The 27,860-nt window shown below is 43.5% G+C and overlaps 1 protein-coding gene across 2 annotated transcripts; it reads right to left on the bottom strand.

Moving 5' to 3' along the window:
• Positions 1-26,826, bottom strand: LOC144139585 (uncharacterized). 2 transcript variants are annotated; one of them, XM_077671889.1, is made up of 10 exons: positions 26,686-26,826; positions 22,423-22,688; positions 15,633-15,671; positions 15,010-15,042; positions 13,006-13,105; positions 11,082-11,197; positions 6,655-6,702; positions 5,529-5,564; positions 4,775-4,898; positions 1-98 (listed from the first exon to the last, which is right to left on the bottom strand). In XM_077671889.1, the coding sequence occupies exons 1-10, from the start codon at positions 26,750-26,752 to the stop codon at positions 94-96; spliced, it is 834 nt and encodes a 277-aa protein (XP_077528015.1). In that variant the 5' UTR covers positions 26,753-26,826; the 3' UTR covers positions 1-93. The 2 variants fall into 2 exon arrangements, with proteins under 2 accessions (XP_077528015.1, XP_077528014.1); XM_077671888.1 differs by having other exon boundaries at positions 22,423-22,694; positions 26,686-26,825.
• Between the last annotated feature and the right edge of the window lie 1,034 nt (positions 26,827-27,860).

Below are 27,860 nucleotides of genomic sequence, written 5' to 3'. Positions count from 1 at the left end.
TATTGTAGCTGGCAACTTTATTTGCTGAATCCGGGCACAAAGCATTCGGTTGCTTGAGGAGAATTCTTCAGGAGCACCGAATCGCATTGTTGTCTAACCTGAAAAAAAGAAATATGGTATGAAGCGCGCGCCATAGTAATAGCATTAAGCGAGACAAAAAAATGTATCTACTTTCAGGATAGTTAGCTTAAAGAAACATCCATGTTTTGCTTGTATATTTGGTGGAGTAGATGGCCATGCCATCTGCAAGTGCTATTTCTGGAAATCAGTGCCGTGGTTTATGATGCCCATTTTTTGAGCCCCAGGATAGCAGTGCCGTAAGTATTTTCGGCGCTGATGGAGGGGATGCCAGTGTCAAATCAGCTAATGGTAAGAGGGGAGACGGCGCAAAATGGTAAAAGGTTATGTACGTCGTGCACGGAACCTAACTTCGAAAACCTCGGTGCTAGCGCTCTTAAGACGTGACGCGCACTTACGTTTGCTTTGAAGATGTCAGCGGGAACCTAAAACCGCGTTCGCCCGTTCACTGTGTAGTTGTTGTGGAAGGGTTTGTGAAACATTTCTCGGAACCATTTAGGCTTTCCTCAAATTCTTGTAACTGCTTTCAAAGGAAGCGGGCGCGCTGTGGACCGTTGTTTTACTATCTCGAGGAGAATCTGATAAAATTGAGCGCATTATTTGGAATAACTGTGTTGACATCTTCGGCAGGGCAACATACCCGAATTTCCTCTGTGGTCAGGGGGCAGAAATAAGGTGGTCACGAAATACCGGATTGGTTATTCTTACTGAGTGAGTTGCAGTAACCAACAAGATATGTCTTGTCATTGACAAGGTCGTCGTGAATGCATGCACAGGCAGCGTTTAATTCCGTTCTATGTGCTATCGTTCTCGAATTGGGGAATTTGGTACACGCAGCACAACATTTAGACAGTGGAGTTTTAGAGGGTGCACTTGGTGATGTTATCTCCGAACCTACTGGTCTTTTGTGTACCGTGGGTAAAGCGGTGGCAAATATTTCTCTTTTGCAGACGAGAGGAGTGTAGGGCTATGCAGAAACTCAAGTTCTATCAAAACACGTTTTTGTGTTAAGCGTCAGAATGTATTCTGTTTCGCTAATGTTTTATTACCGGGAGAGGAATACCCCATCAGACTGAGGCAAGAAGAAAAGCCAGCAGTAATTGAGCTTCACATATCCAGTAGGTTTGAAGTGATGATTGGCTCAGGACGTAAAATTACTTCATTGCCGATGAGGCTGAAACAGGCAGGTGAAACCCCACAAGGTACGCACTCGGTGACGAACAACACACCGGCATCGGAAAAGACTGGGTCATTCTAGTTTACCTACTTGGAACTTCCCCTACCTGGAGAGGCTTTCGTCCAACGGTTGACATAAATGCAGCTTATATCTTAATGACGCAGTGGTTGCGTAATGATCCGGCCAAAGGCACAGAGATTTGAGTGTCTTGACAACCGCTATGTGCGAAATATTGTCGGCTGTCACTGGTGAGGTATCGTCACATGTTTCACTACTGCAACCACAACAAGTGCGACTGCTTCTGGTACTGCTACCCCTACTATTACTAGCATAGTGCAAATACCAGAACTAGTACTCCTGCTACTACTAGTACTGGCCTGTTTTGGAACAAGGAAGATGTAACGGAATCCGTTGTAGACTGCAACTGAGGTGAGGGTGGGTATCGCACCTAGGACTGAAGAAAAACGATAGAGAGGCACTTAAACCGGACCGTAAGGAGAACGACAGGTAAAAATAGCTGAAAATGCAAAAAATTAGCCCAGCTTCACTGACGACGTCGCGAACGCTGATGTAAACAGCGATGCTGCCTGGCGCTTGGTAATCGCAAGGCTAAGCATCATAGAACTTGTCACAGCCAGCCGATCGATTCCCGTTCGCGCCAATCCAAAAGGGCCGTGTTCCACTGCTCGATCTGTCTGCTGGATCCTCTTGTTACTTTTGAACTTGGAACACTGCTACCAGGTGGTGCAGCCTGCGCGTTTGGTATTTTGAGGTCACAATATTTTTTCATGGCGTATTTTTTTAGTTGCTATCGGCAAAATTGAGCAACCTTGTATTTTTTAATAAAAAGTATTTAACCTGATAATTACGAAGAAAAGCCAGCAGGAATTGATGCCTTGCCTAAAATACGTCCATTTCTTTGGTCACCAATACTGAAACTGCCACGAGATTTAATATTTTAAACCTTTGCCTATATAAACGTCTCGTTCATGAATTATGAGCCTCGGCGATAAACATTTCCGCTCTTAAAACACGTAAAGCCAAAGGAGAGAAGAAAAATGCGGCAGTCTTGGTCAGCATGAGCTAGCAGGCCTCTGTCATCAAGTATTCTTATAAGCACGCAGCAGGCTTGTTGTAGACAGCACACATTTCGGGTGGCGTAGCGCCACTGAATAGAAGCAAGGCAATCCGAAGTGCAAGTTCTTTGTGTGGATGGTTCACATCATTGCGTGGTGTGGACCCTGAAAAAGTGCGTAGTTGCTTTGTCGGCCGGCTGGACGGGGTTGGGGCTTAGGGAGCAATTTCTATATGGTTTTAGTCCTTATGCATTTATTGACACGCTATCATGACATTCAAGACTAAGGGGTGTCGGCAATGGCTCGGAGACTCGTGGGTGGGAAGGAGGTGGTGTCCGCTTGTAAAGTGTGGGTCCGGGTGAGTTGCATTCGTGTCCAGGTACCAAATTCGTGAGCACCCATTCAACACTTTGGACAGCATAAGCCAAGTAGTCAGCTGTGTAACTGGCCCGGGAGAAAATTAAGAGCCGGCGTAATGCCCCTCTTATCCCGTCGAAAATTTAACTAAAGAGGTAGCTTTGTTATAATAACGCATCGTGCAGTTTTGTTAATTGGCGCTTGCCAAGAATACTCGGTTTACAGCAGCTTCCAGGCATCTAGCAGCGTTGTACGCGATACCGGCCGTCAGCGAGCACTTTAAAACTTTAGCCTCACTTTTATGTGACAAGAACGCTTTAAGAACAGCAAAAGAACTTAACTCACACAGCCTCTCCATAGAACGTCTGTTCCGAGCCGCTGATTCCTCATCGTGTCTTTTTCCAAGACTGGACTGCATTTATGTTTATCGGTATTGCTGCGCCTACTTCAGTCTCATTGAAATAGTTGTAGCCATTCTAACAATTGGACTGTTCTTTATGTACCTCAGATTCGGCAATTACAATGCTTTGGTTTCTAATAACTCTAAAATTATGCGGGCAAGCTATTGTGCGTTCTCGAACATAATTCTCAGGCAGAAGGCAGCTCTAACATGTCATGCTATACAGCTCTGTTAAAATTTTATTTTAAATTCTCCGTCTCGTGATGTCAGAGGAGAAAGCAGCGCGTGGCACTAATGCACTGAAAAAAAATTGCAAAATAAACCTTTGTTAGCCATTATGTTTACTTTGTCTTTGGTTCTTCTATTATAATCAGTTTTGATGAAATGAATAATTTCGGGTAAGACGCGAGGCATGTCAAGTTTTATATTAAAAACTGTTGAGCTTCAAAGTAATCATTTTAGCGAAGGCATGGCAGCACGTAGCAGTTCAGAAAGGCAACAATTGCACGGCTGGAATAAATTATTGTTTACTAAATTCTGTCGCAAAAGAAAACCACATTTCGTTGGTTTGTGGTGTTATGGAGGAGCAAAGCCCTCCACACCCAAGGAGCGTAGGAGCTGGCGACACTCTCCTTCTTAGTGGGGCGAGGGTGATCCTCGCTTGCCTCCCTCCTTTCCCTACGGGCGGACTCGGAGAGAGAGAGAGAGAGAGAGAGAGAGAGAGATATGGAGGAAGGGGAGTGCGCGCTAACGATCGAGGCCGACCATCGGGGGGCGCATAACTCAGTACGTCATGCATTCAGGTCCCTTGGTTCTTGTTAAATTGGCCGTTGTTCCCTACTTGCGTACGACACACCACCCAGCGTGTTGATTTGCCTACGCCGTGATTGTGTTACAGTTCGTTGTCTAGAATGTCCGTCGGATCTTCAGTCTTCTCGTCCTTTGTCGGGTTGACCCGCGTGAGCGCTGTGACGGCTTGCGACATTAAGGTCGGCGGATGATTGCCGATGCTGCCCGGTCAATTCCTGAGGCTTGCAATGTATAGCGGACACTGTGATCCCCTCTTCTGTTACCTCTGCGAGCGTCGCGTCGGCATACGCTCACGGAAACGAACTACCACCGGAGGCCGGGCTGTGCAGACGCTGACGGGTGTTTACCCGAGGGGCTAGGCGCACAGTGCTGTGTTGTGTTTGTATACTGATTGTCGACTTAATAAACCCCTGTAGCACGAAAGTTAGCGCTTCCCTTCGGAATGACTGGTGTACGCGCGGAAAATCCGTCCTGCCCATACGGATTGGCTCGCTTGAACCCGTCGTGGGCAATCTCTCCGCAGTCGGAGAGATTGCCCGCAGTAGTGATAACAACGGCGCGTTATTCTATTGCAAGGTTGCGACAAGAATAAATGTAGTGTAGTGTGGTAGCAGGAGAAGCCCACTGTGTATATTCAAAAAGTTGCACAGGCATATTTTTTGTTCTTGTACCCGTTGCGTTGTAGTTTTGCTAAAGAAGAGTTACGTTAAATTGAACTAGGTATCACAATAAAGCTTTGTGTGATTGTTGTATGAAGTTGCAAATGGTCACATAAATTTACAGACTAGTGTTTGGCAACGCCCGTTCAACAAAATAGAATATTCCACACTGTGGGCGGTTCTCAGTTTTAACCTAAAGGTAACGGTGCATACTCACAAATAGTAGAGACGGCAGTCTTCACAGTTCTTCCCAGAAGGTCCGCAACAAGCTTTACCACGTCGCACAGCAGCTTCTTGAGTGTCTCGTGCGGGAGGGTGGTGAAGAGATCCTTGACAATACACTGGCAGCAAGGAAAGAAGAATGTACGATCAGAACCATTTTTTGATGGCGAAGTCAATCGAAGACATCGCAAATATTTTGCTAAGGCGTTTGCTGAACACCGATTTGACTAGGCTCCAAATGCAAGAACAAACATAAAAACGCTCCTTTTGGTCACAAATGTTATGCATTGTACCTGATCAACTGATGCGATAGCCTTCTTGGGCTGGAGTAAATAAATAAATAAATAAATAAATAAATAAATAAATAAATAAATAAATAAATAAATAAATAAATAAAAAATAAATAAAAAATAAAAACAAAAAAGTAAGTAAAATAATGAATAAATAATAAATAAATCACAAAATAAACTAAAATAAATAGCACACCAGAGTAGCGTACGCTGATTGAATGCGTGAGAACGCAGCGCATTCCCCCACCCCCTGCTATATTTTCGCGGAATGAAGAAGTAGCTGCTGTTTAATTAAGAAAAGCATTACGTCTGCTACTTTTCCCGGACGTGTGCATGCAATTTAAGCAACGTTTTTCTGCGATACCAGTTGTGCTCTGAGGGTTTTAGCATGAAGTCCTGTCTGAGCCTTAATGATTTTCCTAATTAGGGAAAACAAAAAATACAAATATATATACTTACGCCAACAGCTCTACCAAGTGATTCCAGAAGCGACATCTGGAATTGATATTACGATACTCTATGAGTGGCACTGATACAAACGACCAATGAGACAAACTATGTTTACTCGGCGTATGTGAACAAAGAATGAAACGAAGAGATCCAGATGTTCTTTATAGGGCTCAACTTTTTTAAGGCAACAATCACCCGTAAACGTGACAGTACCGTTCTACTAACGAACATGTACCGGCCGTCAAACATATAGCTGATAAAATCAGCAGATCCACTTGCAGAACTAGAGGCAACTATTAAACTTGTGTGGAGTTAAGAAAAGCTTAGTTTTTGTGAGGTAAGGCACATACTACGTTTGTTTCTCTACGTGGTTGTTACAAAGAAGTGAAATAAACTCAATTGACCTGTAGAAAGAAACTGCAAAGATAATATTGCGACGTTACAATTGACAAGAAAGAGCAAAAATGCAAGCGACATTGAAGTCGTAGCTATGTTAGGCTGCCACACTAGAAGCAAATTGGGAAAAAACGCTTCAAAATTTCTAATGACGCCAAAGCCTTTCAGTTGACTTCCACTTTACCTCTCGCTATTTGTGGGGTATTCTTGGATTATTTATGCATTGCCGTAAAGCCAGGCTCTTCTTGTGGTACAGTTTTCAATGATCTGAGAGGAATTAACTAGGAAGATAATTGTAACACCGAAACAATGCTGAAGAAGGTTCATAGAAAACTGCTTTCGGCTGCCTCATGCTGATCAAAGAACTTTAATATGTGTCATACGGGTCAATGTCTCCGGGCGTCCCAAGGATATAAAATGCTGTCCAAGTAAACTAAAATTTTGTTTGAACCATGATGATGCACCTTGGTAGGGCCTAATACGGACCATTTGTGTGTGACGTTTATTTCAGCGAGGAACGTAACGTAAAGAAAGAATTACCCTGCAGGATTTTGTTCTTCGCAACACAATCTTTCGTACTAATATTGGGGACAAATTTCCACAAATTTATTACTAAATAACGAGCCTTGGCGTTCACCGAATGGGAATATTCAGCTTCTGAGGGTATGAATTACAGTTGGCTAAGCAGAGGCCAGAACCCGGAATTTTTATTTTCAAAACAAGAAATCACGAGACTTACATCAATGAGTTTGCCTTTCTCGCAAAAGAGAAGGGTATTGTCTAGGCACTGAAAGAAAAAGAGATCTTTAGAATAAAATAACAGCATGGTTTACTTGCAAACCCTGCAAGACCCCTTGTAAACTGCAAAAATTACGTGCATGCTGCTCGCTTTGGCAATATAATGTGTTACTCTTTTGCTAAGAAGTTAACTAATATCTGTCCACGGATTTACTAAAACATGGTGTGGTTACAAAATATCTTGCTGCAGACATATTTTGGTGAGAAGCAGCACATATTTTGGTGAGTAAAGCTTCTGCTAAACACCAGGACTAACAAAGCTTGCAATACAGCTTCGAGTGCTGTTTTTTGTTTATGCTGCAGGGTAGTCGATGTGGGGAATATTTTCAATCACCTCCCGGATACCTTTTTAACACGAAAGTTTTACTCTCTTATACACCAAGATTTCGGTGATGTCATATCCGTCACAGAAGTGACGCCATTACAAAGAAGCAACCGTCCTTTAAAGGGGCACCACTGCACACAGGTGCTTCTTGCGGGGAAGCAACCTTTAGTACTAAAGAGTACGTAATAATTAGGTTTGTTCGTTTTGCTTTTATATTTTAACACGAAAGTGTTTGTGCTTGAATACACCAAGATTTCGCTGACGTCATATCCGTCACGAAAACGACGCTAGTACACCTTTGCCGAATCCACCCGCCAGCAAGACGTCGCTCGCCAAGCACACCCACCCGACATCCGCCGACCCGTAAATCATGCTCAGCTGCAGATTTCGCTGCACATTTCACTTTCGTGTTTTACCTATTCCCATGACAGAGGAACCAACCACAGTTTTTTTGTTAGTATTACCTGGAGGGGAATGTTGCGCCAGTCCGCATGCGGATCCCCTTTGAAGTTCTGTCCCAGAGTGCACAGAATTGCTTAGGTTAAAATTCTTTGTTGTACGAAGTCCTTTTGTACGTTTGTTGTACGAAGTTGTACGAAACACCGCTCTTAAAAAGTTTTGTTGTTACTACGGTTGACACAGCGTGCTAGATTGGATTAAAGAAATTTTGAGCAAATAAATGAGAAGTTTGAAATCCTGTGCATGACCATAGTAACTAGCCCGGTTTCCAATAGGGTGATAGCTAGATGTATGTGTTTTGACCATCTGTAACACAAAGTAAAATTTTGCTCGGGGACGTAGAAAGCAGCCAGTCGTCTTTTTAAGGAAACCGCTACGTTAACGTATAGCCCATGCTGTGGCAATTCGTTGAGGGAAAAGCAAGTAACGAGGTCAAAATTAAGGTACACGTCGAATTATTACCATTGTCTCAAGCGTATAGTACAGAAAATTAATTACTTAGGGCAAAATCATAATTGGTCTGTCGAGCGAAAAAAAGCTGCGTGCGTCGTCTCTAACACAAAAACGGCTTCTTCGGATACATTCTGTATCACGAGGCGTGCGAGCTTGAGAGAGAAATCTGGAGCCTGGCATTAGCGTTCCTAAAAAAACGGCATTTCACGAGGCGTTACTCATCACCACAACAGCGAGAGGTTGTTGTCCCTGCCATTATTCCGCAGATGAAGGCAGGAGAAGAACACGCAGCAAAATTCAACACTGTGGACAGCTCTTTCGTGCACGGTGCCATGAACGTGAAGCGTCTCAGTGCGTAGGAGACACACTGAAGTCTTTCGGAAGTTGTAAGGGAGATCGCCCAGCGGAGCGTCTACTGCCGCAAGATTTCAAAGCCCTTCGACAACGCCAGGTGAAACAAGGCGACTCGGGCGTTGAACTAGATCGTTAATGCTTTTGGTAATCAGAACCAATAAGAAGAGCTAAGGTGTCGTTGGGATTTTATTTTTCACCACTGCACTGTATACATTTTCGCTTGATAAAGCAATTAATGGGGACACCTCACTTTGTTGCATCGGAATCACAGTGGCCCCAATGGGGAGACGTAACTGCTTTTTAGAAAGACACGTGCGTGACGGTCATTGCAGTGCGCAACTTTACAGACTTCCGGGAAGAACGATGTGTTTATGGAGGATGGCAAATTATTTATCCCACATTTTTATTTTAATCAGACTCCATCACGTTCTTACCCCGTGAAAACGAATAAGTCCTTTTTTGAAGAATTAAAACTGAATATACGGCGGGATGTACAAGGACGTAACAAATGTGCCGCTGACACACTTTCACGCGTCATCTCTTCAGTTTTTTGCTTGAACAAGCCTGCTCAAGTTAATTTTAGCCTCTTATTCTGTGTGCCAAAAGCCGACGCCGAAATGATGTTGCCTCGGAAGAAAATCGAACGATGGAGCTCCAGGAAGCGCGTCTCCAATTTCCAGCACTTGTAATTTGCCGCACTGGCAATGTGTACCAACGCCCAGCCGTCCCAGCGACGTTTTCGGGCACCGCCTTAGACACCCTTAGTGGCCGCGTTCATAATGGAAAACCCGGTACACAACGTCTGGTAATTGCGTTTTATGCGGCCGGGCCAAATGAATGGCACGCCTGGATGCGCGGTTGTCTCGTATGACAGCCATGGAAACTGTTTTTGTAGCGTGTGCTACAGTGGCCGAGGTAGAGCAGTTTCGCGTGGCTCCTGGAGAGCCGTGCTGCTCATGCGCGAGAAGCAGTGACATCGCACGGCGCACAGAACGTTGCTCGCTGCCCGGTGCCTCTCACAAACCCCACGCGCCCAGCGTCTTCACCGACCTTCGTTTCGTACGTCGCGGCCCGGTACACTCGATGATCATGCGAGGGGTGGCCAGGTGTGGAACGGATGGCTTGTGCGTCACAGCAACACCGGCGTGCGCCTATGAACCGAGCCTAGCTCTGGTGCGATTGGTGATGCTGCGCCGGAGCCGCTTGATAAATATACATGTGTCACATAATGCGTACACCGTGTGTGTGTCATTGAAGCAGCAGTAAGCATGATAGTCAAGCTAATCCCAGACAACCAGGAAAGCTAAAAATAACCAGCTGAACCTTAGCTCACGCTACGTGTATCCTGGCATAGCCGAGCTAAGCCACTGCTAATATTTTTTGCATCACGGCACGTTTCGTTCGGTATTTTAGCACATTTAGGCTCCCAACTGAGACCTTTGGAATTCAGGTGTCCTAAAGAGTTGCCTTGAAACATAACTACTATTCGGCGACACCAGTCTCTATCTTTACTTTTCAATGACCTACTGGCCATTCGTGGCACTTTTTGTATCTGCTATTACAGCGTACTGCCCGACCGTTAACGGACTAGTTCAGCTCTCTCACGCTTCTTTGGCCTCACTGCGCGCACAGCGTTCCGCTGTATACGGCGTCCCTTCTACCTGTGGTTCTGGCAATCCGTCAGACCTTGAAGTTAGTGCGCCACTGTGGCCATCCAGATAACTATTTACGAAAACGCTCTTTAGCCGGAAAGATTGGTTGCGAACACCAGTTCAAATGTAAGGCTATTATGAAAAGCGCGCTCGAATACAACGTAACAGCTGCCCGTAGCACAAGAACAACTACACCCTGGCAGATGCAGACAGTATTAGCTGTACTCGTAGTACTCGCAATGGAAGGAATCACTTCCTGATCTGATTGGGGGACCATTGTGTTGGGATTCTCGTGATGTAAAACTCGCTGTTCTCCGAAGTGTACAAATATTTGTTATTTTAACCGCTCATGGAACGAAATTTGCCTGCAAGTTCGGCCACCTTTCAGTTGATCACCCCGCCATAATCTAGCCGGCTACGTCCCCGGATTGAAGATTTATTTCGACTACCTAGGAAGGAGCACATACTACGTTGACGCAAATATGGCGATTTGCCACTGCGCGTTTGTTCGCCGAGTCTCGTTAGGGAACTTCCCACAGTGTCTGTAGATCGTTTCAATCCGTCTTCTGTCCTTCAATCAATCGTTTCAATCCGTTTTCTGTCGACTGGAACATGAGAGGGAGGTTTTTGAGAATCTTGACTACTGCGCCAATTAGCGCTCTTCAGCTGTGATATCTGTCTACAGATAGCAATTCAGTTCTTGTTTCAACGGCAGTTAGTGTAGGAACCCTGCATGAGCTTAACAGCTTAGGTTAAATGTTGGACTTCTGGGAAAAGATATGTTGGAGTCAGAGGTTACGTAGGTTGAAGGGGTACTTATGGTCAAACAGGTAAGCGAAATACGACTTCAAAACAACCACCTCTTTTTGGGGTGCGTTTGTATTAGTAATGCTGCTGATTCACAGTCCTGGATAGATAACTGTTAGTCTGACTTGTTCTTTTCAGATGTTTGGCTTTATGGCATGCTCCACGTTGCACTATTACAGGATGAGCTTTGTTACAACCGCAAAACTCGAAATGATGCACTGAAATGAAAGCGAACGCAAGGACAATATAAAGAAACAAAAAAATGCGTTATGTAAAGTGAAGGTCACTGCGAAAACTTCAGTGAAGGCATTGATTTACCTTGCCGAGGCTGTTTGGGATCTTGATATTAATCTCGCCTTCACATATATTATTTGCAATGGTGACATTCTCGCTGAGTTTCCTTCTTGCCAGAGATGCTTCCACCAAACGTGCCACTGCAAGAAAGGGACCCCGTTATGGTGGCATAAGAAAACTACCGACACTCGCGTTTCGACCTCCAATCTAGGGTAAACAAAACGACGTGTTCCGTTATCAAGCTGACTGCCCAAATAAAACGTTTCAGTTGTGGCTTGACTATGAAATTATGCCCCAAAAATGTTATTATGCTACATACATAAATAAATAAACAGAAAAATACTCCAACTGGCCGCACACCACCCGTGCTGGCTTCACAGCTAGGTCATGTGCACGGTCCGTATGTTTGCCCGGGATACGTCCGGCTGAATATCAACATCGTCTGTCTTTTATTCTCCGTTTTTTACTCGCAATAAGGGTAAATAAGAACACTTAATTGGGACTTTTGGAAAAGTAACACCACATGCAACGTAAAGCCATAAATGCATGTTTCACGGAGAGGGTTTGTTCTTCTGGCTTTTTCGGAAGAACGCGAGGTGGCAACAAATTGCACCTTACAATAAATGGCCGTCAAGTAATAGGCAAACTATGGGGAAGTCTAATGTGCGTTATGTAAACTTCGCTTTTTGGTTTTCGAGAAACATGAAGGTACTTGAATTAGGAGTATGGCTGGTTGACGGTATACCAAAATGGGCCAGCGGGAGTGAGAGCGTCGCTGGAAATGGGGCTGTGATTGTGCAGGGTTACGCGGTGTGGCAAGGATGAGATATTTAAAATCAAAAGTGGCCCGCCAATCCTTTAGCCCCAATTTTCTCTAATAAGCACACCTACAAGAAAACAAACACGCCGTAGTTTTCTGGTCTGGCTGCGTATAGGATCGATTGGGGAATGTGGAATTTTTTTCTGGTGGCCGTCATGACGTCAACGCTTTTACCGCAATGAACGTAGTCGGAAGACATACATTCTGGGCTACATCGCAAAACCGCTTAGGCTTGGAAATCGGCCGTTCTACCAAGGCTGTCATATCGGCACTGCGTCTCTTTGAAAGGTACTGAGAGAAAAGGACGAAAAAGAGGGGGGGGGGGGGGCGTATGCAAGTACCGTGGATTCACGTCTAGAATCTACTACATCATTATAAGTCACGTTCGCCTTGCAACATCAGAAACTACACTTTATACCGGAATTAATTTACGTTTAGCTTCGGCGGAATTATTTTTCTGCGTTTTTTTATATACATATTGGTTTTACAATGACCGTCGTTGCTTTTCTTTCGTACATATTTTGACATGGTGGACTTGTGACTAGGATTTGATTAGTGGCTTCAGTCAGTTTTTTCTGTTTCTTTCTCTGAACAGCCTAGAATGAGGAAGTCGCGTGCGCGGTTTCGTAGGTATAGATGGAAATTACGGCGAAAACGTGCAAACTGAGCTAAGTAAGTAATGAAAAATATTCGCTAACACCAATGAAGAGTTTGACTGTTTTGCGAAAGTTAACAATGCATGAAGGTTTCTCTGTAAACGGTGTGAATCCAAACTATTGTAGATGAAAGCTGCAAACAACGTTTGATAACTGGTACTGAAAGCCAGATAGAAAGCAAAACTAACAGTTAAACTCGAGCGGAAGGACATAGGCACGGGAATACCGTATTAGAAGGATTTGTTGTTCACATGAAATATTCCGATGTTTCAGTTTTTAAAGAAATAAATTGTCAGTCACCTACATGCAAATTGTCACAAGCCTACTCTCGGCAGTGTAAAAAAGGTGCTTAAAACATATTTTCTGCAGTTCGCAAGGGGTTACCGGGGAGATTTTAGAAGTTGCTACTATGTTTGACGAAAAAGTGTCAGGTTAAAATAATAAATGCAGAAATCGTTTCCCGAAGACCTACCACCAGGAATAAGCTTGTTGATCAGGGCCACGAGAATGTCTTTCACCACCACGAGTGCGTTTTGAGGAGAAAGATTTTTGAAGAGAGAAGTTACAGTACACTGAAAAAAGCAAAAACCAAGATTAGAAGCACATTTCTTCGTAATAGGGCTCTGTACATTATACGCATATGACTGCTGTCTAAAGCGAACATAAGACAGGGTGCTACTTTTGTACTTTCGTTTATGCACAATAAAGCTTCATAAACACAGAACAAACGATGCTGCCACAGCATAAAAATTTTATTAGTACATCCATGTGCTACTACTGGACATGAATATTCATGACCATGACTTCAAATCATGTTCATAAATTTTACTTCTTGCAGAGCTGTCCGTAGTTTATCATCTGCCATGTAAATGCTGCATCTACACTGACTGGATCCAAATGTTGGCTAAATAAGATTGCTTTTTGCACTGTATATACTGAACGGTGAATAGTGTGTATGTAAGTCCAGAAAACTAACCTCGAAGAAGCTACAAGATACCCTAATTTTTCCTGTGCGCCTAGAAACATGTTTGCACGTTGACACGCCCATGAGAATTACTACCTTCATTATCAGACAAATTTTACACTGTCTGCTTTTAGTATAAGCTTGTATAGCTTATAGACGAAATACATGCATATGCTTGAAGTAGCTGTATAGGACCGCTGTATATAGCATCACAAACACCGCCTTCGTTATTACGTCAGACAGGGGGGACAGTGGTCAAGAAATCTCGCACACAAAGAAAACTGACGTAGAGAGCTTTCTGTACGCACACTTTAGCTACGTTAAACGAGATAAAGAAACTCTGGCAGTAGTCGTCGCTAACCTCATTGTAGACGTCTCAAAACTGGAAAAGTTATCATTGTTGAAACAGTTTGTACTAGTGTAGCCCGGTATTTCTCGCATGGTGAGTTGAGTCTTCATTATTAGATTGCCAATCCCTAAAAATTGTAGTTCGGGTCAGTAGGCGTAGTCCAGGGCTTCTTTTTTTTGTCGCTGAATTTAATATGGACGTCTTCAAATGAGACACAAAGTGGTTGATGCAGTTGGCCAAGAATCCTGGGAGCATGCGTGGAGCACTTGTCTTAGGCAATCCCAAACAGTTGTATATGGCATAAGGCATATAAGGCAAAGGCTATTTTTACAGGACAGAAAATCCGCCATACTCTCAATACAGAGTTTCACTGCTAAATTCAATGTTCACTTCCATAGGATCTTTTGTGACTACATGGCTTGTCCTGAGATGTCGTTGGCGTACCTGGGCACACGCTGAACTTCAATATCCTCATTCCTTTTCTCAGAGTAGAAGGCTATAATGGGCTGGTGTATATGTTGAGAGAAGACATCATGATAAATATATCAACCAAAACACAATGTATTGTACCTCGGCCGCATTTTTACTACTTTATGGTCAATATTTGGTATATATCACTATTCTGCCTTGCACGTTATAAAATTTTCAACATTCGTCTCTTAGTTCAATAACCATATCCCGTTTTCTAGCGTTGTTTTGCTCTAAACATACATAAATATATGTCTCGATGAGAAAAGAAAAGGTATTCGAAGCTTTTGAAATAAATGTTGTCTTGAAAAATTTATTTCAGGAGGTGGGTGTTCGTGAGAATTACTAGGGTCGCGTCTTACATTTATTGACGTTCTCATGTAGTTTATTGTGCAATAAATGTTTTTCAAGCCGCAGAGCACTGTAAAATTTTTAGATGTACTTTGTTGCGCACTGGAACAGTTTTCCATTTTAAAAACGAAATAACCAAAACACCCCAGATAGAATGCGTAATCAATGGTCTGGCGACCTAATGCGAGAAGGTATTAATTAAGAGGACACTTCAAACCAGCTGTGCAAAAATCGAAGAACGCAGGATAATTGCACTTTATAGCAACGTAGGGAAGTAAAATACGCAAAGTCCCGGAAAAGATATAGCAGGTTAAAAATTATTGCCAGGTAGGAAACTGCCTTACGTTCACCAGTGACAAGACTCCTGGAACCAGCGTCTAAAGAAAAGTAAAGAAACAAGAAGCAACTGTTTATGGTGTTTTGCAATAGGAATATTATAACATAAATACTAACAAGAGATCAATCTAGGCATCAGCAGAGTCGTGACTGTTTGATTCCGAAGTTCTTGGGCAAGTAAAGCGCAAGAAAATGTTTTAAAGGGAGTTTTAATGACAACAAATCATTCACCAAGTGGAGCTTTAGACGCCATGCAATGCGCAACAGAAGGTCGCTTTTCTTACCTATCTTGATGCCTCCTACAGAGCAGCTAAGGCAAGAGTGAGGGTTAAAATAAATAGCGACTAAATATAATGCATAAAAACCACAAAATTATCATTACCACAAATTTTTAGCGCAATTAAAAAGATGCCGACCGACACGTACGAAGTCAATAGAACAGACAGGTCTTCGTTTTTGGCCTTACTTTGCACGGTGCAATTACAAGGGCAGCTCTACTGCAACTAGCGCCGGTGCTGGTAATAGTAAACTACGAGGTAATAGCCGATCTGCTAGATCTCGCTTGCTGAGCAGGCTAATACCTAAAACTGTACTCACAAGAAAACAAGCATGACAATTTACGCTTACTTACCTTCTCATTTTGGCACAAATCAAGATTGTTTCCCAGGCACTGAAAACAGGTAGAAATAGTTGTACTCCAATAATATTGCCTATCAGCACATCAAAATAGGTTACTGTGAGCGTAGGCCTATGCAGCAAATTTTATCTTGAGCTCGATCACTGCAAATTTTTTTAACAATAAAGGTGCGTAGTAACGGTACCGGCTTACGGCCACGAGCCCAAAGGCGCTGAAAGAGGTTGGGTTGAGTGTTCTATTTTCACACAAATCAATGTTCTAGTAACCACCTCCTTCAAGAGGTGATTACCTCCTTCAATCTCCGGGTATAGTGCTTTACATAGTTCTGTGTTATGCTTTACGGTAAAAAACGTTGGCCGATTTTGATTCCTTAGGACCTGAAGTACCATCAGTAACTCCTCTTCTGCACTCAATTGACCTTATATGTTCTACAAGCATGTTTGCCTGACAACTGAGGTGGTCGCGGCACGGGTCACGTCGATATAGAATTTATTTATTCGAGTACCTAAAGCGCCCAAATTTGGGCATTACAATCGGGGAGAAAAGACATAAAACTTGAAACTTGATACAGGGTAGGAATACCGATGGAATACAAAACAAGTAATCATGCTCAGCTTATACAGGTTGTACACATTCTTGCGAACACAAGGCCATCAAGGCAAAATAAAACACAAACAGAAGTGCAAACTGATATTGGCATCTTTCATTTCAACTAAAATTGCGATGGAGCATTTTGAAATGAGGGTTGCGGGGTGGAGACAGTACATTCTCTTAGGTTGTTCCATTCGTGTGTGGTTATCGGGAAGAACGAGTTTTGGTAGGTATTTATACGACATCGGTATTCGCGAACTTTGCGGGAGGGATCTAGGCTAGAGTATAGATAAGTGGGATCTCTAATGTAAATGTCTCTATTTAAACCAGTGGCACCAATGTAAATATATGAAATATATTTATTTTAAGAATTTGCGTCTGTCCTGCAGGAGAGGCCAACCCAAATTTTTGCGAATGCGCGATGAGGGGTTAATGAAATCATAGTTACCAGATACAAATCGCGCTGCTCGTTTCTGAACTCTTTCTAGCGCATTAGTACATATCTTAGTTTCTTGATATCAAGCTACACAACCGTACTCTAAAACTGAATGAACAATAGAAAAATAGAGCGTTTCCTTTAGTTTAGGTGGGGCCTGTTTAAAGTTACGTCTTAGGAAGTTCAACACACGGCTACCTTTGGCACCGACATACCCAATGTGGTCGTTCCAGGTAAGGTTGCTAGTAAAGAAACGGCTAAGTACTTATATTTCGATAACCTTCGAGACGATTGCCTCCAAGAGAGTAATTCGTATTTTGAATGTTTATTTTGTTTGTGAAGCGAACGGTATTACATTTTGAAAATTTGAGTGTCATTTTCCATGTGGTGCACCATGATAACACAGCATTTAGATCACTTTGTAGTTGAGCAGAATCTCGAGCAGAGGTGACGTCAGGATATATGCAGCAGTCATCTGCCTATATACGCATGCGACTGGATACTGGCTGGCTTATGTCATTTATATATATAAAAAAAAGAAGGGGCACCAGAACAGATCCCTGGGGGACCCCCTGATAACACATAGACTTCAGATGAATTCACTCCCTCGAGAACAACCCGCTCTTTTTTTACCAACAAGATGCGCTTCAAGCCACTTCAGCAAAAAGGGAGGGATATTTATAGCAGACTGCTCAATAACAAATTGCGTGATACAGAATCAAAGGCTTTTGAAAATCTAAAAATAAAAGTAGTTGAGTATCACAGGACAACCTCTTTCTCAAACCGTGTTGCATTGGGCAAAAAAGGTATTATGTTGAAGATGGGAGATTAAATTGGTATAGATAATGTGTTCGATTGATTTACATAATAGACAAGTTAGCGCGATCGGACCGTAATTTTTTGTTCGCATTTTGTCTCCGGCTTTGAAGATAGGGGCAACGTTGGCACTTTTCCAATCGTCAGCTAAACAGCCAAGCGCCATTTATTTTTCGAAGAGGAAGACTAGAAATGGCACGAGTGAGACTGCACAGTTTTTTAAAACAATTAAGAATAGAATCAGGACCGGGTGCCACGTTTACCTAATTTTTTTGATGCATAGCTAAGACTCCACGTTCAGTAAAACTTACTTCCATCATTTCTGAATATTCCCTGACTAACTGAGGGCCGTTGAAAACTGTTTATGGCGACGAATAAAGGATGCATTATTTTTAAAATGTCGGGTTGGCAGCTTTACAGAACAGTATACACAAAGGATGTACGGAACAGTATACACAAAGGGTGTTTAACTCTCAGAGGTTCTCATTGTGACGTCACTGGTAGTTCGCTGCTGACCGACGATGCACGCATGGTCGCTTGTGATGTGCCTTAAAATGTGAATTTCAAAGGCATCTCCTAAACCCTAAAAACAATGAATTGAGAAAATATTTCGGTTTTATCCTCGTAAAAGGTCGTTCAACCAGACAAAATTAGGCAAGGACAATCCATTTTCTCTTTACGACCACTATAAGCGGCCGCACCTGTAATTACGCGTTGTACCTTGCCGTCGCCCGTCGTTGTGGCCGAGATAACGCGGAGGACACCGATGAGAGAGCGAAGAGAAAGCGAAAGAGCAGAGTATTGCGAAAGTGAGAAAAGGAAGAGGTATGGCGCGGGTCCAGGCTAGACGTTTGCTACGACACGACCCGCAAGGAGATAACGCCACGTGTACGTCGGCGCCGCTATTATGCGTCACTCGCTCGTCGCAGCAGCAAGTCACTGCAGCAAGGTCGCGCTAAAATTTTTGCCGCAACGCGGTTTATTCGCAAAGTTGAACCATCTTGTCTATTTAGCGTTGCTGGTTCTTGAAGAAAACGAAAACAACTATGCGTTGAGACCATTGACCCAGTAGCCGTGGTACGGGACCGTTCAAAGGGTGTCTCCACACTGTACGGCAGCGCTGGCAGTGAGTCACCTTAGCCCGAACCAGAAATCATTGACGGACTCTGGGCAGAGTCCTTCAATGCTTTACCGAACGGAGGCTCAGCGCCGTCCACACCAGTACAGAGAGGTGCGCGCCCTTGAAGCGGTAGCTATGCGCCGCCGCTGAGAAGATCACGGAGTTCGCACTGCGCGCACATTTCCCTTTATGGAGTATCGAAACCGCCAGCCAGTGTTTTTGTTCACATGTGCCTTTTTAGTTTTTAAAGAAACACATCACAAACGCTAGACGTGATTTCCGACGAGAACTTTGCCTCGCTCAGCCTTGATATTTATTTATTAAAATGGCTGGCCGCTGCGCGATTGCTAGTTATATTTAGTGCTTGCTATAGGCACGTCAGAGCTACTCATCTTTATATGAATTTGGAATGCGCACTGTTGTACAAAATCAGCCGCTTCGTCAAGCGTGCCTGGTATTCCCAAAACACGCACGTGCTTAGCGACGCGATCTTCCAATCTAAGAAACGAATTCTCATATTACTGGGGTGCTTGCAAATAAATTTCTGGCCTCGGACGCGGTTTTAAATGTGTGGGTGACATTACCTGCGGGGTTCTGTAATCAAGACTGTGTTACATCGTTAACGACTACGAGGAGATTATCGATACATCTCAACACCCTAACAGAACGTGACTGAACCAGGCTGCTTTGAACACGTTTGTCGAAGGCCCTCAGAAAAATGTTAAATATCGGACAGAACGTGGGCATGCAACGACGACATGCAGATACCATTGCCTCACACATAAATTGTTTCCAAATATTGACGGCAGACTGCAGGTAGACTGCATGGGGCCTCAAAAGGACACTGAAAAGATTTGTAAACGTTGTGACATTACGTGTGCAAATTGAAGTCTAGAGTCCCCAGGCCTCGTTTCGATCCTTTTTAGTGCATTTACGCTAATTTACGCAGTAGAGAATTGCATTTAAAAGTGGAGTCCTCCTCGCTGCATCTGCCTTGCCGATTTGCTGTGACGTTTCGCACGCCACTTATTTTTGCAGTTTGCCTTGACGGCGGCTGCTCCCACGGTGCGGCTCGCCGACCCTCCCACACTCAGTCGGCCGGCCGCCGGCGGGTCATTGAGTTTCGGTCGCTCAGTTAAAACTACGGCACGAAAGCATTTGTACATGGAAGTATGTGGCTTTAGTTTGCTAGTTTGCAGACTATCAAGCTTAGCAAACTCCATCAAGTCGGGGTATCTCCACTCGAGCGCACATGCGACGCTTCGCTGACTTCGCTTCACTGGATGTGTAAGTTGCTAATGCTTGTGCGAATAGTACTCAAGTAGATGGCCGATTAAAGGCGGGAGAAGAGCCCGCGAAGTTATTATAGCTAATAAGAAATTTAAATCAACTAAAACATTTATTGTAAAGCGGAAAATCAAGGTACGCGAAGCACTTCTTTGCGCAGGGTGACTTAGCACAGTGGTCAGCAGCATGATCGCACATTTGCAATGGCATTTTCATAAATATTTGTGGGGAATAGGGGTAAGCTAACTGCACAAGCGGTTTTCAAAAAGTACTCATCTAAGCTGCTCCCAATACTAAAATAAAAAATAAAGAGCCTATACGACATATACTTCATATTTACTGTCCGGGAACTGTGGCGCTATGGCAGATCCGTCTGAAGCCCGTGATGTAGTGCGTCGCAGTGAGCAGGTTTAAATAGCCGAGCTGACCTAGTTTTCTTTCTTGAGTTACTTTATCTATTCAGGTATTGTTTTCTATATTGGACTGGCCATTTGGCGCTGTAACCTTCACTGCTCCCTGGGCGACTTCGTAGAACGCATGCAGACTGACACTAACGCGCGAGTTCTCGTTGGCGCGGTGTTGCCATAAGCACGGACTGCTTGCGGGCACAGTGGAGAAATAGCCGACTGTCGCCTGGTGCGAACACGCCTATTACGATACAGGCACGAGCCAGGTAAGCTCTGAAAAGTGGTAGCAAAGCGACTCGCTGTTGAACGTTTCCGACGACGCGGATGGCGTTCATCCACTCCGTACGCACCGGCTAGTGGCCATTACGATTCCAAGCCGGGCTGGAAGGCTGATCTGACCCATTATAGAGCCTACAATATGACAGAAGCACATTATGCCTTATCCTCAGATATCGAAAATGGCGAACGACCGATAACGTCGAATGCGAAACACATTGTTGGGTGGCCTGGAAACAAAAACTTGAACATCGTCCAATCACGTCGCATCTCGAGTACGCTTCATTTGCTGTAATTGTTACGGCCATCGCGAATGCCGCATGTTATTTTCTTGTTTGAGGGTACTTAAACTGGGTACTGCTCTATCGACCGGATGAACAATAAAAAAGTGTGTTTATTTAAGCCAATGTACACATTGCAAACAGAAACAGAAGTTTGACCGATTTATTCAGTCTCCCTCTATGGTAAAAGGCTAAGCTTGGTGGGGGTCATGCGCCTGGAGTAGGAGGCGAACCCTAACAACCACGTATTTGTCATACGCTTCAACCTTGCTTGTATTTTCTTTCCACATCAATGAGTAAAATGAATGATGTTGGGTTGCATGTTCTAAGTGCTTTGAATATCACCATACGCTAAACTAAATAAGTGCCGCCGTGTACTTATGCGCAGGCATTGAAACAAAGGTGTAATGTGCTCGTTTTGCTCATGAATGTACATACTTCCTTGGTGGTTACAGAAAGAAGCTGGTGCATCAGTTTTTCCAGAATTCGACATGAGGCCAATAAACAGCTTGGGAACACACTCTAAAGTAAGTTTTATGAGATTTGCATAGTTCAAACAAATAAAGTACCGCGGAAATGCTTCAATGCAACGGGCTGAGCTTTGTCGTTAAACACACTTCATGTCGAGTGTGATTTTGATTGTTTAGCGTTAAGTCGTACCCCAAAAACATGACGATTTTTCGGTGATCCTTCGTCATAGTAGTACACGTGCAACGTGAATAATTTTAAAGCGCCAACTACGTGCTATTATGTTAAAATTTGTGGGGCGCGAATGTCCGGAAAAAAGGTTTGTGTTGCATAGTCACACCTCAATTCAATCGCCTGAAATATGTCAGGGCATAAAAGAATTACAATTGTTGTGTGTGCTTTCAGCCATACACCACGCATGTTAATGCGGTGTACTGGCTGAGCTGTAATAAGAATTTTTGTCTGAAAACGTTTCATACGTAAATTTTTAATGCTGATCTGTCCCTGTTGTCGATCAACACAGGTTGCAAAGGCGAATAACATAGCCCGGCGTTTTTTTTAAAATATACCTCAAAGAGTCTTTTCCCTGTAGACTCATCTTTGAAGCACTTACGACAAGGGGGAGAAGTAATCAGGGCAGATCGGTGCAGGAGCGATCTCGGTAAATCACGCGTCCGCCATCACGATACCGGAGCCGTCGGAGTATTCAAGGCACCAGTTCGGTGCGCAACCAGCGGCGCTCTGTAAAAAAGCGCTTGGTATGGCTGGCGCCTTCTTTTTTGTGTGTGTTCCGCCACCGTGGTACACTGAACTAGAAGCGTAAAACTGTGGTGAGTACTTTTCGCTTCTGATCGCTTACCATCTGGTGGGGAGCCGCATTACCATTCCGGAGGGTTTTGTCGGCACCGCAGGGTGACACTGCCCGATTTTCGCTCACGCTGAGTTTTCGCTTGCGGTACACGCTGCTCACGACGCCAGCATTACCGCTACATGGAGACATTAACGCTAACCGTGGACGTCATTACAAGACACCCGATGTACACCTGAAGGCTTAGATAACTAGCTTTCCAACCTTCAATTATGTAAAGGTAAATAACGATACCTTGCCGATTCCGAGCACGTCAGGAAGCGAAACCTCAATGCAGGAATCATCTCCAGTCAGGGCCGCATCTCCATTGCCTCTAGCTTCATTAACTTCTGGTGCGGTGGCGTCATTCGTGGTAGACGTGTCGATATCTTCCACATTTTCTGGACTTCCAGTAGCATCTGGACCGGTCGTCTCAGAGCCGCTAGCCGTACCTTCATTCTCCGTAGTTCCTGTCAATTTCCCAGGATCAGCCATGGGTGTCTCAGGCAATGTTGGCATATCTGCTCCTGTTTTAGGAAGACAAAAGGCGGTTTTATTTCGGTTTACCTGTCAGTACAGTACTGGAATATGTAAACGCACGTGCCCAGTTGAGGTTATTGAAATCAAATGCATTTGTTTTACGCCCACTTCAATATCTGCATTGAATAGCAACTTACAACCTATCATTTTATAGGCAGGTGCGTTCCCAACATCATTACTGAAACTTTGGGCCTGCGCCCCTCGACGTAAAACAAAATCATTAGCTAAGGGAGTTTGATGTTGATTTGGATTCGCTGTACAGGACCGCGCAATAACGCTTAGGTGAAAGTTACGAGCGATTGGAATTTGTGCGGTTCGTTTTATAACAAGCGTGGTATAACAGGGGGTATTATAGGGGTATTATCGTTGTGCGTGTGGATAGTATCAAATTTTGTCCCCCGCATTGAGTAATACCTAGATAACGCGTAATTTGGCCCCGAACCAAGATTCGCCTACCTAAATTTGTTTCCATGCGAATCTTGAAAAGAGTTTGTAAGTTTGGGTAACTGCTACATGCGAGAGCAAAAACCACTTTTGAGTAAAATGGTACAAGGGAGAGAAATAATTCCAAGAAAAAAGCAATTTATGTGCTGTCTCTACCCGATGGTTGCTGTTAATAAACATGCTTTATTGATTTTGTAAGCCATGATAGAAATGTACTATCGAAATTTTGAGTTTCATTGCCGAGAATGTTTCGCTAGGTGTTGATAACGCACTTTATCCATTTTTCGTTCATTAAGGCTGCAATTTGAAGAAGCAGCGTTTAAGCTTTGAGGGTATATTGACAGCGGAATGAATAAACTCCGTTCGGTGCGCATGTTTCGGTAATTCTTGCGACCAAAAACGAGTTAGCTTTATTAGCTATACACCTTAACTAAGAAAACTCCATTTTGTCCAAAATGCAGAAACCACACGTTAGGGGTTGGTTATAAGATACCATCTAAAACAGGTTTTAGACGTTATGTTTCGTATATAAGAAGAACGCTTAATATACACGCGGGCCTGCGCAAAAAAAAAAAAAAAAAAAACACCCGCCGCGGTGGCTCAGTGGCTAAGGCGTTGCGCTGCTGAGCACGAGGTCGCGGGTTCGATTCCCGGCCGCGGCGGCCGCTTTTCTGATGGAGGCGAAAAGCAAAAACGCCCGTGTGTACGAGATTTCGGCGCACGATAAAGATCCCCAGGTGGTCAAAATTAATCCGGAGCCCTCCACTACGGCGCGCCTCATCGCCTGCGTTGCGTCGGCACGTTAAATCCCACAATCAATCAAATCAATCAAAAAATAAAAAATCTCTGAATTCACCTTAGCGTTTGAACCTTCTTGAGGGTAATATGTTTTATTATTCCAGTGATATTTAGCTTGTAGACGATGACAGAAATACATTTTCCAAATTCCAGGTCCTGAGGTCTAGCAGGCTGGTCAAATGTTGGTATCAGCTGTTAGTTTTCGGAAATGGGCCAAAACCAGTTAGGCTTTTTAACTGCTTATGCGATAGTCAGGAATTTGCGAAAACTTAATTTAACCACTTGTGCTCTCTGAAAGGCATACTTTCCAAAAATGTACGATAATGAGACCCAAACGTCACACCAACACGCTTTTTCGAAATTTCAAATCTTCATGTCCAGAAGTTTCGGCTGAGCGTTGATGAAACCGCCAGGGATACAGTCGGAAGCTCTTATTCGTAGATATAAATAAATAATATTTTCGTAGCTGAATAAAACGTCCTATAGAATTGCGCAAACTTTGGGAAGGTATTGCTATTTTTTGCATCACCTTCTGGCGATACGTATTTTCAGCTCATGGTACTGAACAGGGGTGAATCACCACTGAACGCGTTGATCACCCTCCAGTTATAGAACTCACACTCCTACCTCCCTGGCAAAACCCCCCTTCCAAAGCAAGCGAAATTTCTCCTTACATCTATAGGCGCTTTACAACGTGCATGAAATGTAAGTTTTTTAACCTATCATAATGTCACCTACAGAAATGGCTGTGTTCACCGCTTGTAGCGCTTTTTTTCCTTTCTGGAACATTTCTTGTTAATGGGTAGCTAAGCTGTGTTATTGCGGTGGCCCTTGCACAAACACTACAAACCACATTCCAGCAGCTACATTTGCTACACGTATCGTCATTTGCTTGTATGATTAACCCTTCGCCTTAGTTCTACTCTTGCTTTACCCTACTAGTTGAAAGAATTCTGAACACACTCTGAGTGAACATTGCCACTGAGTGTTCGGAGTTTGGACCTATGTTGTGCTGCGACCTTTGAAGTGGATGGTACTTTCGTTGTCGGAAGAAGCATAAGGTTCCGTGGGTCTGCTTTGAGTGTAAATTACTGCTAACTCTTCTAACTAGTATCTACGGGAAACACAGGTTTGCAGAACGTAAGGCCCCATTGAAAGCATGCCACTTAAAGTTTAGTCGAGTTATAGTATGCCCTATGAAAAACTATGCGGGAGTTTAAAGGAGCCAAAGTGATCGAAATATCTCGGCTTGCGCGTCCAGAGCTGCTATATGAAGTGATATTTCGCAAGCGCTTCCATTATGGGCGGTGATGACAACACAAAGGAATATTTTTACGCTCAATATTTAATTCTTTTATGGAATTGGTTATAAGTGGGCATGAAGAGTGATCTCCAGAAATACCAGTTGTAAATTATCCCGTGGAATACAGCGAAAAAGGCTGTATAAACGGAAACGATTCGCTCAGATGGCGGAAGTTACCCTGTAATAAAGACAACTAAACGGAACGCTAATGCATATTCGGGGAAAGTGGCCACCACGTAAATAAAATCGGTATAGAATATTAGGCATGACGTAGTGATTTGTCCCATAATCATTACTGCTTTCCACAAGTACAAAATAAAATGACCAGCCCGTTTACTGTCAGGCCAATAGATGATATTTAGGAAGTCTAGAAAATGTTGTTTCCAGGTAAAACCTGGAGCAATTAAGTCATAGTCGTTTTAAACGTAGCTTCACATCACGCAAGAGCACGCCTAGCCCGTAAGATTACCATTTTTGGAACTGTAACTCTATATGACGTAATCAGGCGCAAGGCGCTAAATTCAAGTTATCAACTCTCAACTGTGGCCTGAAGTGAGCGTCGCAGTAATTTGCCTCGCAGTAATTTGAAGTGAGCATCGCAGAATGGTCGCAGTAATTTGCCTCGGCCCATTTTAGCAGAGAAATCGTGTAGGTTGAAACAGCAGGTTTTGTGTAATGCATGCCTTGCGAAAAAAAAGCAAAACACAAAGAGAAAATAAAAAGAAACCCAGCCAGTTGTTCTTAGAACGCAACTTTTCTAACAAACCCGCCACCAACCTTGATTTTCTGGCGTGACGATGATCAGTCTAAAACTATAAAAAGCTCCAGCGCTAATATTACGCTCTGTGATGTAGCACAGAATGGTTGAGAGCACTGAATAACAACGACATTGCATAAAAATTTACATCACTTTGTCCTATGTTAGTGCGAATATATAGGCGATGAAAATTAAAATGGCGGTAGTTGGAACCATTCTTTGCAATTGCACTGACCGATGGGTTCTAAAAACGGATGGCTTGTATACATAGTGTTTTTGTATTCATCATATTATATGTCTATATTTCAGACTTTCCGAATTGTAAGAATAGAGAACAGGAAGATTTTTGCACTGCTGTCCGATGTGTATTCCCGAGGCTGAGTCCTCGTCAGGAGGCGTACGAGTCTCCTTTTGCCACGTCTCGTGGAAAGAAATACATGTGTGTATTTATGTTCCAAATAAGTTGTAATTCAAAACGCTAAAGTGAAGAACTGATTCTCTGCTAAGCTGGCCGGGTACAGGGCTTTGCAGAAAGCCCGTATTACTCCCAAAAGAATTGCTATATTAATATACTACAAACACTTGCTAAAAGCTTCAGGGCGCAAATTATTGGACTCAACTGGCGAGTAAAGCAACGATCAAGGAAAAAAATAAAAATAGCAAACGTTATAGTTACCCATTGCATATACGAAGGAAGCCGAAAACACTACAAGCATCAAAATATATGTTGACGAATTCATCATAAAGCACTATCTTGAAGCCTGGTCAGAAATACAGAAACTGAAAGGTAAAGCTTGTATGGTAGTGTATAATGGCGGTTTCCCACCATATATATAGGGGATGCGCCAGATTTTGCAAGAAAGCAGCGTGACACTAGAGCGACCAACTTAGATGAATTGCCGCTGTCGTAAAACAAGATAAAATAATGGCCGTTATGATATCAGCACAGGTATATGTTTCGTCGTATAAAGCTTCTGCTGTGAATCCTAGCATGCTTTCCCTTCTAGTACAGAATTGCGTGGGAGAAAAAAGATAATAGCGCGCAGATAACGTGTTTCGCAACTACTCCGTCTAGGGCAGTGGACAGCTTTTTCCTCTTATGTTAGACACGTGCCAGTGGTTGCACTCTTCATGCTCTGTGCTTTCACATGTTCAAGCTCTTTCTATGGCGCTTTCAGACACCTGAATCTTGCTAGCTTAGAACATCACGCATTACGGCAGGTGGTTTCGTGCGGACTTGAAATTTCTGAACAGGTGGTGCACGTCAAAATGTATTTCCAGAACTCTGTGGTGAGGCGAAAGCCGATATTTGCATATCAGAGCATTAAAAACACAGTGGTATGGTTTACGTCAAGCCGTGAAGGCAAGTTGCAATAGGCTTCCGAAATGGAGAAATGTACGACTGATGGCAAATAAGCGGAATGGATGGGACATAAATCTGCAAAATATTGCCGTAAATCTTTGCCGTTCCAAAAAGTTTGCCCTGGCGTAAGTTTCCAGCCTGAGGCAGGCTGGCCTTTCTCTAAGCAAACCAGAGTTGTACACCTGAGAAGAATGGGTGAAAAGAATAGGTTGAGAAAAATTCACAAGTAACTGACTGCGACGGACAAAACTAAATGTCCACCTTAAGTGGAGATATAAAAGTATGCGAAACAGTGTTTTCGAGAGAGGTGCTGTGGTTGAATATAATGGCCTTACATTGCAGGTGAAGACATAAAGGTGGAGAGCTAAAGGTGGAGAGCTAGGTGGAGAGAGTTTGGCTGCACCAGTCAACCAATATGCATATCTACCTATAAACCGTCTTCCAATAAAGCATCGTGGTTACATCTATGCGTAGGTAACTCTTTGCTA

This window comes from Haemaphysalis longicornis, unplaced genomic scaffold (genome assembly GCF_048455015.1).
Source record: "Haemaphysalis longicornis isolate Haplotype H1 unplaced genomic scaffold, Haemaphysalis longicornis Haplotype H1 scaffold_5, whole genome shotgun sequence".
NCBI lineage: Eukaryota > Metazoa > Arthropoda > Arachnida > Ixodida > Ixodidae > Haemaphysalis > Haemaphysalis longicornis.
This window is presented reverse-complemented; position numbering and strand designations above follow the sequence as displayed.